Source organism: Nyctibius grandis, chromosome Z, assembly GCF_013368605.1.
Source record: "Nyctibius grandis isolate bNycGra1 chromosome Z, bNycGra1.pri, whole genome shotgun sequence".
NCBI classification, from domain to species: Eukaryota; Metazoa; Chordata; class Aves; order Nyctibiiformes; family Nyctibiidae; genus Nyctibius; species Nyctibius grandis.
In genome coordinates this window covers 86,554,445-86,570,922 of record NC_090695.1, presented here as the reverse complement: position 1 = coordinate 86,570,922, position 16,478 = coordinate 86,554,445, and the positions used below count along the sequence as shown (strand labels likewise).

Here is a 16,478-nt window from a genome sequence, read left to right as displayed (position 1 = left end):
GCAGTAGGGGTGCTTGACTTGTGGGTGATTCCACCGAGCACCCTGCACAGAATAAATACAATATCTCTCCTGAGCGTGTGAGATGGGTTCATTGCACAGCGGGCACGAGTCTGCTTTTTGGACAACGTGGTCACAAACGCCTCTGTCAGAAACATAAGGAGCCTGGGCACAGCTGCTAGCTGCATCAGGCACAGTGTGTGTGAGAGGTGTCCAGCAAAGGAGCAGGAATTATTTAGCAAAGCTACAGCTTTAGTTTTATAAAGTGTGAGAGGGTTTCTTTTGCTGGTTTGGGGGAACATTTTTTCCACTCAAGTTTAAGAGAAGCGATCTACGTAGATCAGTAGGATGCTTCTCGTCAGGAGCAGAGGTTTATTTGAATTCAGGTGCGTGGAGACCTACAGGACTGCAACCAAACCAGAAGAAAGAGGTGGTGTTCCTGTCTCTGCTGTCAGCCTCTGGAATGTTTTTTGGCAAGTCACTTGCTCTTCATTCATGGTTGAGGTCAGGACAGGCGAAATGCATGTATTAATTATGCAATGATTGGATCGGTGTGAAGGAGTTTGGCTGTTTATTGCCAATTGTATTCACAATTGTTTATTGTGAAAGAGTGGTTACTAATGCAAGGAACAGGAGCGGGGGGTTACAGGGCAGTGATTCTCCCTGTTTCCCTCTCCTTGCTGCAGAAGCAGTGGGTGCCTGGGTCCCTTGGTCCCAGGTGGCCCTGCAGTGAGCGGGGGGTTCTTCTGGGTTGCTTGGTCTTTGCTGGTTGCTGGGCTGCTCCAAGGTGTCACTAGTTGATTGGTGTAGCGTGTTGCCAGGCAAATATTCTTGTATAACCTTAGATCTGCTATTTCTGCCACTTATGCATTTTTTTTCCATAACAACGGTCTAATTGTGCTTTGGCTGACAAAGCTTACATCTCTAACAGGTACATAACAACACACCAAAGGTCAAACTGTGACTCAAGATGCCTCCCTGCATGTTTTATGTTAATTACCGTGGGAAATGCCACAGTAAAAGCGCTTTGGAAAAAGCCTTTGCACAGCACTGACTCAACCTGTGCAACCCTAACTCAGTGTACAGCAGCCTCATCACACCAACCACGATTCGCCAGAGACACGAGAAGCTTCTGAGGGTAGTTGTTAGTTATCTGTGGCCTGAGTCCAGCACACTGCTCGCCATATACATCTCTCAAGTTTTCTCAGTGTCTGTCAGACTTCAATCGTCAGGATTAGCCTCTCCAGCTGTATCGCTGTTGAATTATTTCCCTTTGATCTCCTCAGATGTGTGAAAGAGACTGTAAAGTTTGTACAGAGTAAAGAATTGTGAGATAGAGGTTAGTTTTCAATTACTGTTTTATTCCCGTGATTGAAGGCACAATCAGGTTTTGTAATTCAGGATTTTGGCTGCAAAATGTGGCAATGGGTAAGGGTATGTATTGAATTGCTAGGGAACTACTTAATCTGCCTACTGTTCACTAAGTTTAAAGCAGAGGGAGAGCACGTTTGTGATTCATTGGCAGGTGTTTGCTGTATGGAATAAACTCCTCATCCTTGGAATGTGCAGATAAAACAAGAATACTCCTTGGTAAATTGTGGGAGCGAAGGATGGAGAGGAAGCTATTCCATTTTATCCCCAGTTTTGTTTAGGGTAAGGGAAATTAGATTTCTTTGGTTTTCTTTCATTTCTGAATATCTTCCACCTTGTGAAGAGGCACAGGACGAAGGAAGGTTCCTGCACTTTCAGTAGGTGTAGCTGGCAGTGAAAAGTGACTGCATGGCAGCTGTGTCAGTCTTCCCAGACACGACATACTGTCCTCTGCAGGCCAAACTGTTAATCTGAAAAAGAAACAAAAAGGAGGGAAAACCAGTTAGCTTGGAGTAAGAAAGACAGCTGTAGAAAGACAGCAGGAGTAACCAAGCAAGGCAAAAATCACAGAGTAACATCCCTGGAACAGGCTGCCCAGGGAGGTGGTGGAGTCACCATCTCTGGAGGTGTTTAAGGAAAGACTGGACATGGCACTTAGTGCCCTGGTCTAGTTGACATGGTGGTGTCAGGGCAATGGTTGGACTCTGTGATCCCAGAGGGCTCTTCCAACCTGATTGATTCTGTGATTCTGGTGAGCATGAAGCACCAGGAGGGGCAGGAACGAGAGGAGGCTTAGGAAGGGGACCTGTCTCCCTTCATGGCCAGCAGCTCCCCGCTGTGCTGGGGGGGAGCCTCGTACCTGTGCTCGCTTGCGGAAGGCCTCCTGTGCAGCCTTCTTGTTCTCGCTTTTGCCCACCCATGCTGCCAGGGCAGAGGCCTGCAGGGCTCTCCCGTACGAAAAGGTCAGTTTCCAGGGCTTTGGCAGAGGGGACTGATTCATGGCGTTCAGGTTGACAGAAGCCTCCTCTTCACTCTGACCTCCAGACAGGAAGCAGATTCCTGCAAGAAAGAGGTTTCCAGGCTGAGAACTGGAGTGGTCCAGCCACTGCCATCCCTGACCACGCTGAGGGACGAGCGTGTCAGAGGCAGGAGCAAGGCCAGCAGGAGCGACAGTGTGAATGGATACACAGGAACGAATCGGGAATCACCGGGAACGGCAGCAGGAACGGTGCGGAGAAGAGTAGTGACAGTTGCTACGGCTACATCCTGAGGGGTGTACTTCTTGGGGCAGGAATGCCCAGCCGTCACCATGTTGGGTTTCAGCAGTGTCCCTTCCAGGTACACATGATGATCATTCAAGGCCTTGTAGACAGCAGCCAGAACCTGAAAACAGGAGGAGGATTGAATGCAGACCTCTGCTCAAATCTTCACCTCAACCTGCTGTGGAAAGACAGCTTATTCCTTGGGAGTGTGAGATCAAATTGAACTTTGCTTTCTCCTGGAATTTATCATGGGGTTGGCAGCCCTGGAGACAGCACTGCTTTTGAGATGACCAGGACACCACTCTTCCTATTTACTGGATTTGTCCCTGCCAACTGAGGTACCGAAGGAGGTGTAGGTGTTTTTTTGAGATTGAGAATGCTCATGTTGGCAGTTTGAGTGGAAGTCCAGAAGCATGGATTCTACTCTTGCATTTGCTATTAACTCATTTGACCATGAGCAACTCATTTTTGTGATGCAGTTATCAAGGACCTTTTTGGTCAAAAGGCTTTGAGATCTCTGAACACAAACTCTGCGTAAGATTAGCTACTGATTTGTGAAGGGGAGGAGAGGGGCAGGAGTCTCTTACCTTTTCTGTGACATACTGACAGCGCTGGAGATCATGGTCTCCATCAGGCAAGATTTCTGGCTCCACAATGGGCACCAAGCCATGCTAGGAAAAGAAAAACAGGGAAGTTTTTGGGAGTGTGGAAGAAAAGTCGTCCTTGTTGTCTACCCTGACTTTGGTGGTCTTCCTTCTTGCTGCACTGCCCACCTTCCTCATCTTTCCCAAAACCCTCGCAGAGATCCGCCTTTCAAGTTACCTAGAACAGCGAGAAGGGGCAACAGCATCTCAGGAAAGGATGCTGGAGGGTAGGTACCTGCTGGCAGATGCTGGCATAGCGTGCCAATGTGTTGGCATTCTCTTGGATGGCGAGTTGAGAGGGTGTGGTGCTGGTGATCTTCAGCACTGCACGCCACTTGCCAAAGTCGGCACCGTCTTTCTTGTACTGGGCGCAGCGCTCAGCCAGTCCGTCCAGCCCTGCAGATGACAGGACAGTGCTTCACTGAGAGCAGTTCTTCAGGACGTAGCTCTGAAGAGTACCATGGCACCAGCCAAGGCTGCGACTGAGACTGACTCAGGTGAGTCACCCCGTGGCTTTTGCTGCACCAGTCGTAGCTTATGGTCCTTAGATCTCTCCTTACCTTGGATGGTGGTTTCTCCATTTGTTCCTGCAAGGGGTGCTGTGCCTTTATCCAGCTGTGGAGACCAGAAAAACAGGAAGAGAGATGGAGATCAGTCTCATCCTTATCCTCTTACCCATGGCTAGTCTGTCTTTGCAGGCTGACTGTGAGTAAAGTATGGGGCTGAACACAGTAAGGGTGCAAAGAAGGGACATGTTGGAGCAAAGGGGAAGAAAAGGAGTGAATGGGGTGAGAGGAAGAGGCAGTGTATAGATGGCTGCAGGGAATGGCTCAAGAGCTCTGTCAGATGTGGAAAGGTCTGGATTTAGGTTACTGCATGGAGGGATTTAATTGCAGTGAATGGTGAGTAGATGGGAGTCGGTGGATGAAAAGCTCCTGCATCAAATGACAATGTGCCCCTAGTTAGTTGTACCAAAGCAATGCAGAGAATGGTGGCAGAGATCCTCTAGTGATTTTAATACCAAGCACAAAAAAGAAAAAAAAAAGCATTTGGCAGGACACTGTGCAGCCCCATACACAGTTTCCACTGGAAACGGGGTTTGGGGGCTGCTGCCAGCCAGACCTGTACAGATACTCACCTTTATTCCCACCACGATGCCTTTTTCTTTGATGAGAGCTGGAAATGGCTTTCCACTGCTGTCTTTCTGATAGAGAGTCTCGTGGAAGAGGATCACTCCCCCAATGTTCTGGTTGATGGAAGCATCTGAAGAGAAGAGGATCTCCCGAAAAGCCCGGCGATTCTCCTCTGTGTTCTCCACATTGATCCTCTGCAGCCTGTTCCCCATGGTACCTAGCGAGGTGGACAGAGGTCAGACAGAGAGGTGTTAGGCTTGCTGGCCTCCTGGTCCCAGTATGTAGTGATGAACTGGGGCTTCATTTCAGAGCTTCCCTTCTCAACCCATGGTTTGTCAGCTTTTGTTGCTATAGAAGCAGCCCTGCCTGGCTCAGTTGTTCCTGCTCAGTCAGCAGTTTTTTAATATTTGTAATTTACTCCACTGACTTCACAAATAAAGCAAATTTAAGAGAAAAAAGTCTTGGGTACTGCTAATTGATTGATACCCAGAACTCACCCACTGATTCATCTGCAGCTAAGATCCCCTTTCCTGAAGCCACAATCCGCTGAGCAATGTCTGAAAGAGCTTTCTTCTGCTCTGGAGACAGCGCTGGGAATTGGTGGGTCATGTTGACTTATCTGTGGAAGAGGATTACTGTTAGAAGCTGGGGGAGACTGTACACAGAAACTGTGAACCAGAGACACCACGAGGGTGTTTCTGTTGGAGGGTTCTCGGTGCTTGTCAGGTCCATGTTATCACGGCCACAATCCCAGAAATCCGTTCAAATTCTTCTTGGCTTGGTGTGTGGCAAAACCAGAGGAGAGAAATGCAGCAGCTACATCCAAACACATCCTTCCAGAACCAACGTGGGAAAGACTCTGCGTTCTACATGCCTTTGCTCAGAGACCAAAGGAAGGTCAGTCTGTCACAAAAACGTGCACCAAGCTAACACTGCCAATCACAGACTCTGCAAACTTAATTCCAAAGCACTTACAACTTTTTGATCCAAATCAGAAGAATGCCAATCACATTGCTTATCTTTACACCTTTCCTAACACCTCTCCCATTCCCTGGCCTGTGTTGGCAGTATTTGCTGCTTTGTCTACTTGTGTTTCCATCCCCATCCTCCTGCCTTGATTTGTAGTTCTCTCCTCCCCAGGGCTGCTTTCAGAACTGTAGTGCGTTGTTTATATAAGACCTGGGTGTTTAGAAGGATTCACCTCCCATTTCTACCTCTTCAGCTGTGGCAGAGGCTCACCAGCTGCAGATACCCAGCACCTGAAATCCAGGCTCTGTCTTGATATGACAAAATGCTTGATCTTACTAAAGTTTTGATTCTGCGGCATTAAATTCCAGTTTCTGAGGTCATCTGAATAGTCCAAGTTACTTCTGTATGTGTGTAAGCCTGTGAGCCCGAGACGTAAAGACTCTCTTCCCTCTATTTATCATATGCTATAGCTAAAGAGCATAATGGGGAGAAAGGATCAGGGGTCTGGCTACTACTCATGACAGGGTGACAAGAGTGCTGTGCACCATGCCAAATGGTGCCAAAATTTTCTGGCAACAGTGCCAACACAGCACTGTGACAGCTATAAATCCGTGCCTCTGATTTATAGTTAAAGGTACTCTGGTGTGCAAGATTCAAGCACAGACCAGTCACACGCAGTGTCCAGAGGTCTGCTTTACCTATTCATGAGTTGTCTTAAGACTAGAATTCATCCTATGGAACTTATCAATGGTGATGTTTAGAGGGGATTTGAGGGAGTGCATGATGAAGACTGCACCAAATGAGGGAGGGCTCCCTCCTTTTCCCAGCGCTGAAATGCCTTGCTGTGGTCCTGCAAAAGCAGGCTTTGCTGAACTCCTCTCTCTGTATGTCAGGCTGTGGCCAGAGCTCTGGGAAGCATCCTTCTACAGTGGTGACCACAACTCCATTACTCCCAGCTCTTACCCTGTTCAGCCCACCTAAAAGAACTTGAGGAGCTATGGTTGATGCTGCGTAGCTGATTAAGTTCACCTGTAACCCTCCTCATCCCTCACCTGCCTTCTGTGTCTGATATATCTGTTAGAAATAGGAAACTGGCTTGTTATGACTACTGTAATAATAGTTCCTGTTGTAAGCACTTCAGTCAAAACTGTAGCACTGTTAAATAAATTGCTATGCAAAACGATGAGGAATCACTCCAGTAGTTCACAGTCTCTGTGGAAAAGACTGGAAAATTGTGAACTGGCAAGAATATGACCTTGTCCAAGGTCAAAGCTAAGGAATTGCCAAATCAGTGATGGGATTTCAGAGCTGCAGTTTGGAGGTGTGCTATAGCACGAGTAGGTGTATCCAGATAATCTTTAATCCAGCTATCTGAATTACAAGATCATCAGTCACTCTAGTTAGGTTACTATGGGTATACTTTCTCTCCAGCAATGCAATAAGCAGTGATGCCTGTTGTATCTTGCTTGTTTCCACTGTTTGCATAAAGATAAAAAAGAGACAGTTATCACTCAAAACCAGCCTGCAAAGCAAATTGCCAAAATATGGAAATAAGAGTTTTCAGTGTCTAATGCTGGTCCAAGGGAGTACTCAGAGGAACTGCAACAGCACAGTGTCGTTCCACAACGATGAACTGGAACACAGCAGATTAGTTCCAGTTTCCATGAAAGTGTCTCATTGAGTGTGAAGGACTAGGTGGAGATTTGCCAAAAGGCTCCCCAAAATGATCTGTTAGGTGATGGTGGGTGGTTCCCAGCTGCCCTGCTGAGCTACAAGGATGAATAAAATGCACAGTGTTTCTAACTGAAATGGTGAAGAAATGAGTGCAAAAGAGCAGTTGTAAAGCTAATGATAGCTCTAAGGTCCAGAACGTTCAAGGACCCTTGATTTAGGACTTTATTTTTCTGTGGTTCTTTCACGAGGAGCATAATGTCTGAGGATCTTCCCCGTTGGATTCAGAAGGGGTGTCTCTGCTGTCAGGTCCTGCTCTGTGCATTTAAAGGGGAGTGGAGAAGTCTTACACTTCAGTAACACTTGATATAGCTGTCTTGTGAAGAGTAAGCTCCCAGCACATCCACAGAAACATTAATGTCCCCCCTTAAAGAGATGGACATGTCACCTTACAGGTCTTGAGGAAAAACGGTTGTACCCAGGCTGCCAAAGCTGCACAGCTCATTTCATCCTTCCAAGAACAAATTATATTTGCCTTATTATTCTGCTTTATTTGTTTAATTTGACAACCTTTCCGGGCAGGAAAAAGCTCAGAGGAACTGTGATCTCAGTAACAGTATCTAGGAGTTGTCCCATCATTTTAAGTTTTTCAGGAAGTTTTATTTTTATTTACCCATTTTAGGCTGCGGGCTAGTATCGTAGTGTCACAAGCTCAAGTGATGTCACATTGATTTGAAATTCTGTCAATACAGTGTATTCTCTTTGTGGTAACTGCTTACCTAACTTTTTTTAAAAGTGGGAGAGAAAACAAAAGAATAAAACTGCACATAATGCACAAACCCCCCCAGCTTTATGGCTACCTTGAGTGTTTGTCAGGCTTCAGCAGCATCTTAAGCAAAGTTCTTTGTCCATCCCCCAGCCTGTGACCAGCAGGAGGTGGGGGTAGGAGGAAAGGGGGCAGCACAGTTGTAAAAGCAAATATTGTACTGCTGAAGTCTCACGTTTCTCTCAGCTACCGTAACAGAGGACTGCAGGGGAAATATCTTCACGGGTATCAGCACAAGCACTGCATCCTGTTAATATTAATAGTGAGAACCAAAGGGCAAAGGCAAGACAAACAGCAGAAGGAACAAACTGTACATTCCACTTCAGGTCATCTTAGAAACATTAACACTTCATTGGCATCTTTTCTTCCCAACCACCTTAAGTGACTGGCATCTTCTACAGAAAACCTCACCCGAGTCCTGGTTTGCACATGAGAAAAGATTGGATTAGAATCTGTATAAGTTTTTCTCTTGGATCATTGCCTTCTTTTATAAAATTGGTTCCAAAAGTGCAGGATCAAACTCTCAAAATACAGTTGGTGTCCCATGCATGTAGCTTTTCCTGCTCAGTGACTAGTAAACACATCCCTTTAACATCATATTGCTGTAACCTAGCAATACAGACCGCATGTGCGTGTCATTGCACTGCGTGCACAAGAGATTTTGCTTCCAAAGAGCGGGTTTGAAGAAGCACAAGTTGCACATATAAATAGATAAATACAGCTGACAGGGAGAATGAAAAGTATTCAAAAATTTAGCCCATCACGTGCAGGCACAGTGATAGCCTGACTGGATTTACCTCTCATTTACACTTGTGTGCTGAGGAGAGAGAGACACATAATATGAGTTATGCACCTTATATTCTCATTAAAATGGATAAATCTGTTCATTGGCCTCACTTCTCTGTTGAGCTCCATTGAAAAGCTGTTTCTAAGTAAGCCTGGTTGCACGGACACTGAGCAAACCGGGCAAGCCTGGCCCCATCCTGCTGACGGAGCACGTTCTTATCTCGCCTGCAGGCGATACCAAGCTGGCAGGATGGGTTGATACACCTGATTGCTGGGCAGCCATCGTGAGGAGCCTGGGCCGGGGCAGGAGGGGACCAACAGGAGCCCCGTGAAGTTCAGCCAGGACAAACGCCCAGCCATCGCCAGGGAGGCAGAGCCCTGGCAGCGGGGGTAGCGGGACAGGGAAATGGCTCTGTGGAGAAGGCACAGGGCCGTGTCCGGCAGGACAAGACATTGACAAACTGGATTCAGCCACTGAGAAGGTTGGGGCTGAAGCACTTGCTCTGCGAGGAGAGGGCTGCAGGGCTGGGTCTAGCTCAGCCTCAAGGGCACCTCTCAGCAACCCCCAGTCCGCACAGAGCGGCGATCGAGGAGGCAGAGCTGGGCTCTTCACAGCGACGTGTGATGGGAGAGTGGGAGATTCAGGGAGGTTCAGACTGGGTGTGAAGGATTTTTTTTCGCTATTGGGACAGCCAAGCAGTGGAGCAGGTGGACAGAGAGGCCGTGGCGTCTCCATCCTTGGAGTTTGTCATGACCCACCCGAGTGGAGCCATGAGCAGCCTGGTCTGAGCTTGTGTCTAACCCTGCTTTGAGCAGGAGGCTGGACCACAGGCCTCCTAATGTCCCTTTCAGCCTCAGTTACCCTGAGACTCTGTGTGAGCACTTGCTTCAGGGAGCTGAAGTGGAAGCGGTGCCTTCTATGTGTGAAGGAGCGCTGAGGGAAGAATGGGGTGTTTCTCCCTTCGTCTTTGCAGTGGGAGTGAAGGTTTCAGTATAGCAAAACGCTGCATTTCTGCGTTCTAAAAAGTGAGTCAAGGGTATGGGATAAAAAGATATTCAGACTTCCATCACCTAGAAAATGCAGCCGATGTGTTAGACTGACATACTGATTTCACCATCTTGATAGATCCTTTGGGTCACACACGATGGTAAATTGCCTGGTTGTTTTTTGCTCTCTCTTATGAGGGTGAGAATTTTTTCCCATCTTCATGCTCCGTCTAGCGACCTACCTCAAGTGGATGGGAGTATGAGAGACCTGCAGTTCCCTGTCCTGATTCCCACATTAGCCTCAGAGCTATACGCCAGCCCTGAGCAAAGGCACCCTCATTTCATCTCTCTAGCAAGTGTGAGAGGAGGCTATGTACTTGGGGACCTGTCCCCTGCAGCTGGTGCAGAGCACTCCTGGAGCACTCATGACGGCTAGAGATGGCTGAGGTGGCAAGAAACTGGTTTCTTGGAAGTAAGTGTCGTCATTAGGGTGAAGCTGCTTCTCTCTCAGGGCTGGGCTTTTCTCAGAGAAGGTTAAACAACGCTGTGAGCTTGCACGAGAATTCATCTTGTAACACCAGCAGGGGAGGCTGAGGGAAGTGCTGGAGAGGGTTTCAGGTGGGCTAAATAGTTTTGTGTGCCAGGAGCAGGGGGTAGTTGAGAAAATGGTGGAGGATCACAGACTCGGTGAGGATTTGAGTTTGTGGAGCAATTTCCTGAAGCTGGCCGTTCACAGCCGAGTGCAAGAGCAGTTTCTGGTTTCCTGCGCTGCAGGCTGCCTGACGTCCTCCTGCTGAACCACCTCTACTGAACTAACACTTCAGAGCAAGCTGCACAACAAACACACGTAATTACACTTCTGTCAGCACTGGTGCTTGTCAGGACCAGCTGCATTCTCCAGCCACTCTCTCTCCTCCTTGCAAAACATAAATTTATGTACTCCACAAGGATCAACAAACCCGTACAAAACAAAGCAGCAGAAAGCAACGCAGGTATGTTATTGCTCTAGTCTCCTTAGACTAAGGATTCACTTACTCCAGGAGTTCTGAGTGACTAAGCTAAGTGAGAAAGCCAGTGTTAGCAGCAAATGGGTCACACTGGAAGATCACTGCAGAATGGCTGAGTGCTTATTTCTTGCAAGCTGTTCCTGGAACAAAAAAAAAATAAGAACAAAAACCAAAACCAACTCCCCAAGCCCGCTTTAGATAAACACGTTGTGTCACAGCTGCTGATACGCACACCACCTTTACAGTGTAGAAATGAAATGGTTGTACTTACTCGTTTGTGGGCAGTGCCTCTGCTGCGACACGCTTCTGGTGAGGTGGTTGCAGGCAAAGAGACCCAGTCCTTCTAATCACTAACTTTTATAAAATTCTTGACAGGTGGGTTTTGTTTTTTTTTTTTTTTAAGTCCACTCCTTCATTCTCCCTCCTCCCCAGGCTGGTTGGGGAGATGTCATTGCTGGAGGGCGGTCATTGGCTGTCAGACCACAACCACACACAACCAATGGGACCTGGTCTCGCTCCCCGTGTTCCTCCTCTTTCCCCTCCCACGAATATATAAGGTGATGTGGTGACACTGAGATGTTTTTCCAGCTATTTCGAATTATTCCTCCTCTGTCTAAAACAGACTGAAAAGAACTACAAGAGGAACCATGGAAATTGTTTACAGGGATCTTGGGCATAACTTTCAGTTTAGGGTTAGATCTTCTGGAAGCTTATACTTAGGAAACTACACAGTGCAAGAATGAAGAGTAGAAAATAAAATGCAAAAACAATGCAGCAGATCCTTAAGTGGCATGAGTTACTATCACTTCAGTGGCTTCCTAAGTGTTACCCTGATTTTCCTCACTTGAAAATTTAGCACAGAAACATATTTTCCTTTTCCAGTTAGTATATGGAAAGGCAAACTGCGATGCTACAGTATCAGGGTTAATGAAACAGCAAGTTCTGATTCCCTTTAATGCAGTGTATGTGTGAGAATGATGGTTGTCAGAAGATATATGCCCACGTTGAGGTGCACAAGCGGTTTGGTTTTCCACCAAAACCCCACTGAGACACCTACCCATGGTACAATGACGTACAAACTCCTCAGTTCCTTAGCAAAACTTTTTTCTGTGAAAAATGCTGATTTTCTATAACCAGTGTATCAGCATTCCAGCTGATATGAAATCACACTACAGCTATTCACCTAATCCGGGTGCACAGACTTGTTCCCCCCCTGCCCCACAGGTCAGTACTCCCGGAGGGACGTACAGCACAGGGACTGTTAGGCAAACATACCCCCAGCAACAACATGCTCTGCGGCCTTGGACATTAGTATGTCTTCACCACAAAGACCCAGTGTTTGCCTGAAGAATGACGTAGTTTGTCCATTTGTTTGGCGCGTGTAGTGGCACCTTTAGCCTTTACACGGACACGGTGAGACATCTGATGCTTTGCAGTGTTCGCTTTCTCCCATCCTAGCAGGAAGACGAACCCCATGGTGTATTAAAGTTTCTCCACCACAAACAGAGGCATCTGGTATGGATTAAAAATATTTTCAATGGAATACATTATCTAAGACCCTCTTGAGACCAAGAAGGTGTCATGCTGATGGTCTTCTTCAGGGCCACAGAGAAAATCAGAGTTTGAGTCCTGTCATTCCCAGTTTGGTTAGAAGCTGTCACAGGCAGAAAAGTACTGGGAAGTGTTTCTTTCCCAGTGTCATCTGTGACATGGTCTGACAGACTACTAGAGGAAAGGTGAGAGGAGTCTTCTTGAAAAAAATAGCGTCTGACACTTAGAAACAGCTTTAGATAATCCCCTGCAGCCCACCTTGCGTGCTTAACTCTTTCAGAAGTATATGTATGTATTTCCAGGTGGGTAATGGCTGGTAGGTGACATTAGGAAGCATTTCTTCTCAGCAAGGGTCATTAGACATTGGAAGGGGCTGCCCAGGGAGGTGGTGGAGTCACCATCTCTGGAGGGGTTTAAGAAAAGCCTGGACATGGCACTTAGTGCCATGGTCTAGTTGACATGGTGGTGTCAGGGCAATGGTTGGACTCGATGATCCCAGAGGGCTCTTCCAACCTCATTGATTCTGTGATTCTGATTCTGTTGATTCTGTAGGTGCCTTTCTAGTCCTTCTGAGCCAATATCCCGCACTTCAAGCACTAGGATTACAGGTCCTCGCAGGGATTCTGAGGAGAACAACATGTGAATGGACATGATGGCTAACTTTTTCACTTAATTTAGGAATGGGAGCCTTCTCAAGCAAGAATATGGAATGAGCAATCATGCTAGATAATGTCACTGTAAGGGTCAGTACTATTAACATGCAGAACCATGACGCTGCCCATGCTGTGAAGAAATTAGTAGTAGAGTGATACTAAAAAGACACTGGAAAAGAGTACATACTTTCATCATCACGGCTATGTAATCATAGTTTGGGGATACTTCCACCTCTAAAAATTAGGTTATAGTGGTATCCTTAAACGATAACAGGAATAAGCTTGCGTCGTGAGGGGAATGCAGTGTACTTGCATTCAACCAAGCAACTAACCTGCCCCATAAAAATATAAACCCATTGCCTGCATTAACTATTCTATGGCAAAATCGGTATATTATCCAGTTTGTAAACCTGTTTCATGGAGTTAAGTGTTTGAACTCATAGTATTGCCAACTCTCTCAGCTTTCCAGTGACCCAACTAATTTGGCAATGGTTTCTTTTTTTTTTTGTTTAAGCCTTTTTCAGAGTAACGTGATGCAGCCGCGGGGCTGCAGCTAGCAAGAGGATGTCTGCTGGTGTGAGCACCCCTAGCAGAGGTGGCTACATCCAGAAATTGCTTCAACAGAGATTGAATTTGGGGCCACAGCGTGACTTTGATACAGGCATCACAATATAGGAAGACTGGGACACCTTTGGTGGACGTGGACTGGGAGGAACACCAAAGCCCTGGTGGAAGGTGTGTTCAGAGGAATAAGGATGCAGGTCAGGAAGCAGGTTTGGGGGCTTCAGGAAGACAGGAGGCAAAGAGAGGCGGAAGTCATGCAGATGAACGTTAAGGGGTACAGATAACAACGTGAAACAGGTGCCCTCTTCTAGCATCTACTGCTGTTTGTGTTGCCACCCATCTTAGTGGTACGTGGGGTTTCTCTTCTCCTGCAGTTTGTAGGGCTGTCCATGCAGGCAGGGTTTCCTGTGGGAGTTCAGTTCCTGAGGAAGCACCAGCTCTTCTCTGCCTCCAGAGGGTTCCTCATCCCCCTCTGCCTCTGGCATGGGGAGGGGGAAGTACTGCCAAGATCCCAGGCTGAGGATAAGGACAGGGAGAGTGGGAAGGGAGGGCAGTCGAGAGAAAGAACAAGTACTCTCAGTTATTTGTATTCTTAAACATAATTTTACATGCAATTTCAGTGATTGCTGATCCACTCTTTTGGTGAAAAGAAAAATCTTTTAATAGAGGAAGGATTACTGATGTTTGAGAGTTTGGGGCGTGTGAGAATTGATTACTTAAATACACATCTAACTACAGCGACTGAAGTTTTTCTGCATGGATTATGGCCTTTTTATCTCTTAATGAGGAAGCTGACATAAACAGTCTTGCAATACAAAAAATCTTTATAGCTCAAATCTCTGAAACATCACTGCAAATAAGATGCATAAGTAATAAGACAGCTTAAATGTTCGTTGCTGTGCCTTTTATAGCATGGAAACAGAAAATGGTGGTCAGCTATAAGAGATGGATAATTTAAAACACTGGCATTTGCTCTCACAAACGTGGCACAGCAAAAATTAATTTTATATTTGAATGGCTTGGAGATTTCGTTGACGTTGACTTTCCCATCTGAAATTACCACAAAAAAAATGGCAGAAGTACACATTTAAAAATTTCAAAGACCACTAAAAACTTCTTTACAGGTGGCTTGGGTTATTATTTAGGTCTTAATTTGTGGTTTTGCTTCCTTGAGGACAGTGCAAGTCCTGGATATTCATAGTAGAAGTTAATTTAATTGCTGTCCTTGTTACATTCATCCTTGCTGCCAAAGGATCTGTCGGTTCTGCGTTGAAGTTCTCTGGATGTCTTTAAGAAAAGCCTGGACATGGCCCTCAGTGCCATGGTCTAGTTGACATGGTGGTGTCAGGGCAATGGTTGGACTCGATGAGCCCAGAGGGCTCTTCCAACCTGATTGATTCTGTGTGATTCTATGAAGACTGTTGCTGGATGAAGTAGTTTAAAATCAATGGAAAGCCTGGTTTAAAGGCAACGGGTGAACATTTTTGAACTGCTTGTGTTTCTTCAGGCTGATGATTGTGTTTTTTCTGTGTGTTTCTAGCAGTATCATTCTGATACTGATTTTGCCTTTAATTACTCATATTAACTAGCATTTTAAACGCAAATAATAAGTGAAGAGAGAGAAACTGTAGTACATCTGAGAAAGAAAAATGAAAAAGAAAGGAATGGGTGAAGCAATTTCAGAGATTACATGGTCACCAAGAGAAAAATGAAGTTAAAGCTTCCCTCTGCACTTCAGTAAATGAAGTACTATTAATCTTACCAACACTTTTGTACGTGGTCAGGCCTGTAGAAGGGTTTGAAATGGAACTGAAAAAAAACAGTGGAAGTTGGAAGAACATCTGAGTACGACAGGCATCCACATGAAAAACCCCTGGCTTCCTGTGCCCCAGGAGTGCTGCCTGCACGAGGGTTAAAGTCTAATCGGAGCTGAGCGGAGTCTGCCTCCTCCTCACCCCCACACCGTGCTGGATGTTTCCTGTTCTCTGTACTCCGCAGTCTTGCTTAACTGTCTCAAAGTCCAGCTTGTTCATCCCTATCTAATCAGAGGAATTGTTTATTAAGTGGTTTGTTTTCCCCATTCACCTGCAGCCCTCACCCCGATGCAGAGCACCTGGCCTTTAACCCCTCTAGAAGAAATAACCCGTATTTCTGCCTCCACAGCAGTGTCTGCAGACACGTACATCAGGGAGAGCGTTATCAGAACGCAAATCTTTGTAGTAATTTCAATAGTTGAGGACAGCGAGCAAGCATACAACTTTTATGTGTTTAAGGCCAGGTTGGATGGGGCTTGGAGTAACCTGGCCTAGTGGAAGGTGTCCCTGCCCATGGCAGGGGGGTTGGAACTAGATGTTCTTTAAGGTCCCTTCCAACCCAAACCATTCTATGATTCTAACTTTAAATCAGGCTGCCACTGGCAACACTTCTGGGCTGTGCAAAATAGCTCCAACAGGACGTGAAGATAAATGCAGTAATGACACTGCTCTCTGTGCCTTTCTGTTGATATTCTGTTTTTAAAAAAGCACACAGGCAAACAACTGGCTGCTATAATGGGAGACACTTAACTGTTTATTACCTGTTTATCTAAGCAGCACATAATCCCCACAAAAAAGCACACTGAGGTGCTGCATGTTAGCATTGGCGTACAATTTGCAAAATACAAACTACAACAGATGTTTGAAGTGGACCGGTTTGCTGAAGCCCATTGTAGACGTGGTTTCTGCACTGCTGGAGGAAGGCTGGACACCATGGCAGGAATTCAAAGAGAAAGCAGGCACTGAGGAATACACAGCTGGCCTGAGGCTTACTAACAGGGCAAGAAAATATAACGCTGTTTGTCTTCGTGAACATTTAAAAATCACCAGCGGTGCCACAGCTGGGAACATGGCATTCATGGCACGAAGTCTTGGAAAAGGACATTGATATTGCTGACTCTTAGCCTACAGGTGGATGAATAAACTGGCTGAGGGGGCGGATTGTCTCAAAACATGAGCTGTCAGGACAGGTAGTCTGTGGAAATGAAGTTACTCCAGCAACAGAGGCACATGCAGTGAAGCG

At 46.3% G+C, this 16,478-nt stretch overlaps 1 protein-coding gene across 1 annotated transcript; it reads right to left on the bottom strand.

Moving 5' to 3' along the window:
* Positions 1–1,337: 1,337 nt before the first annotated feature.
* ALDOB (aldolase, fructose-bisphosphate B) lies at positions 1,338–11,004 on the bottom strand. The gene is made up of 9 exons (XM_068423161.1): positions 10,925–11,004; positions 4,905–5,026; positions 4,413–4,624; positions 3,835–3,889; positions 3,510–3,670; positions 3,218–3,301; positions 2,577–2,751; positions 2,228–2,427; positions 1,338–1,838 (listed from the first exon to the last, which is right to left on the bottom strand). The coding sequence occupies exons 2-9, from the start codon at positions 5,014–5,016 to the stop codon at positions 1,743–1,745; spliced, it is 1,095 nt and encodes a 364-aa protein (XP_068279262.1). The 5' UTR covers positions 5,017–5,026; positions 10,925–11,004; the 3' UTR covers positions 1,338–1,742.
* Positions 11,005–16,478: the final 5,474 nt, after the last annotated feature.

Excerpts from the sequence above, each read along its gene's own strand:
- ALDOB (XM_068423161.1), bottom strand. The coding sequence starts at position 5,016 with ATGACCCACCAATTCCCAGCGCTGTCTCCAGAGCAGAAGAAAGCTCTT. Across the intron at positions 2,752-3,217 it reads GTCAGTATGTCACAGAAAAG|GTTCTGGCTGCTGTCTACAA; the intron begins GTAAGAGACTCC and ends TCCTGTTTTCAG. Across the intron at positions 2,428-2,576 it reads CGTTCCTGCTGCCGTTCCCG|GAATCTGCTTCCTGTCTGGA; the intron begins GTGATTCCCGAT and ends TCTTTCTTGCAG.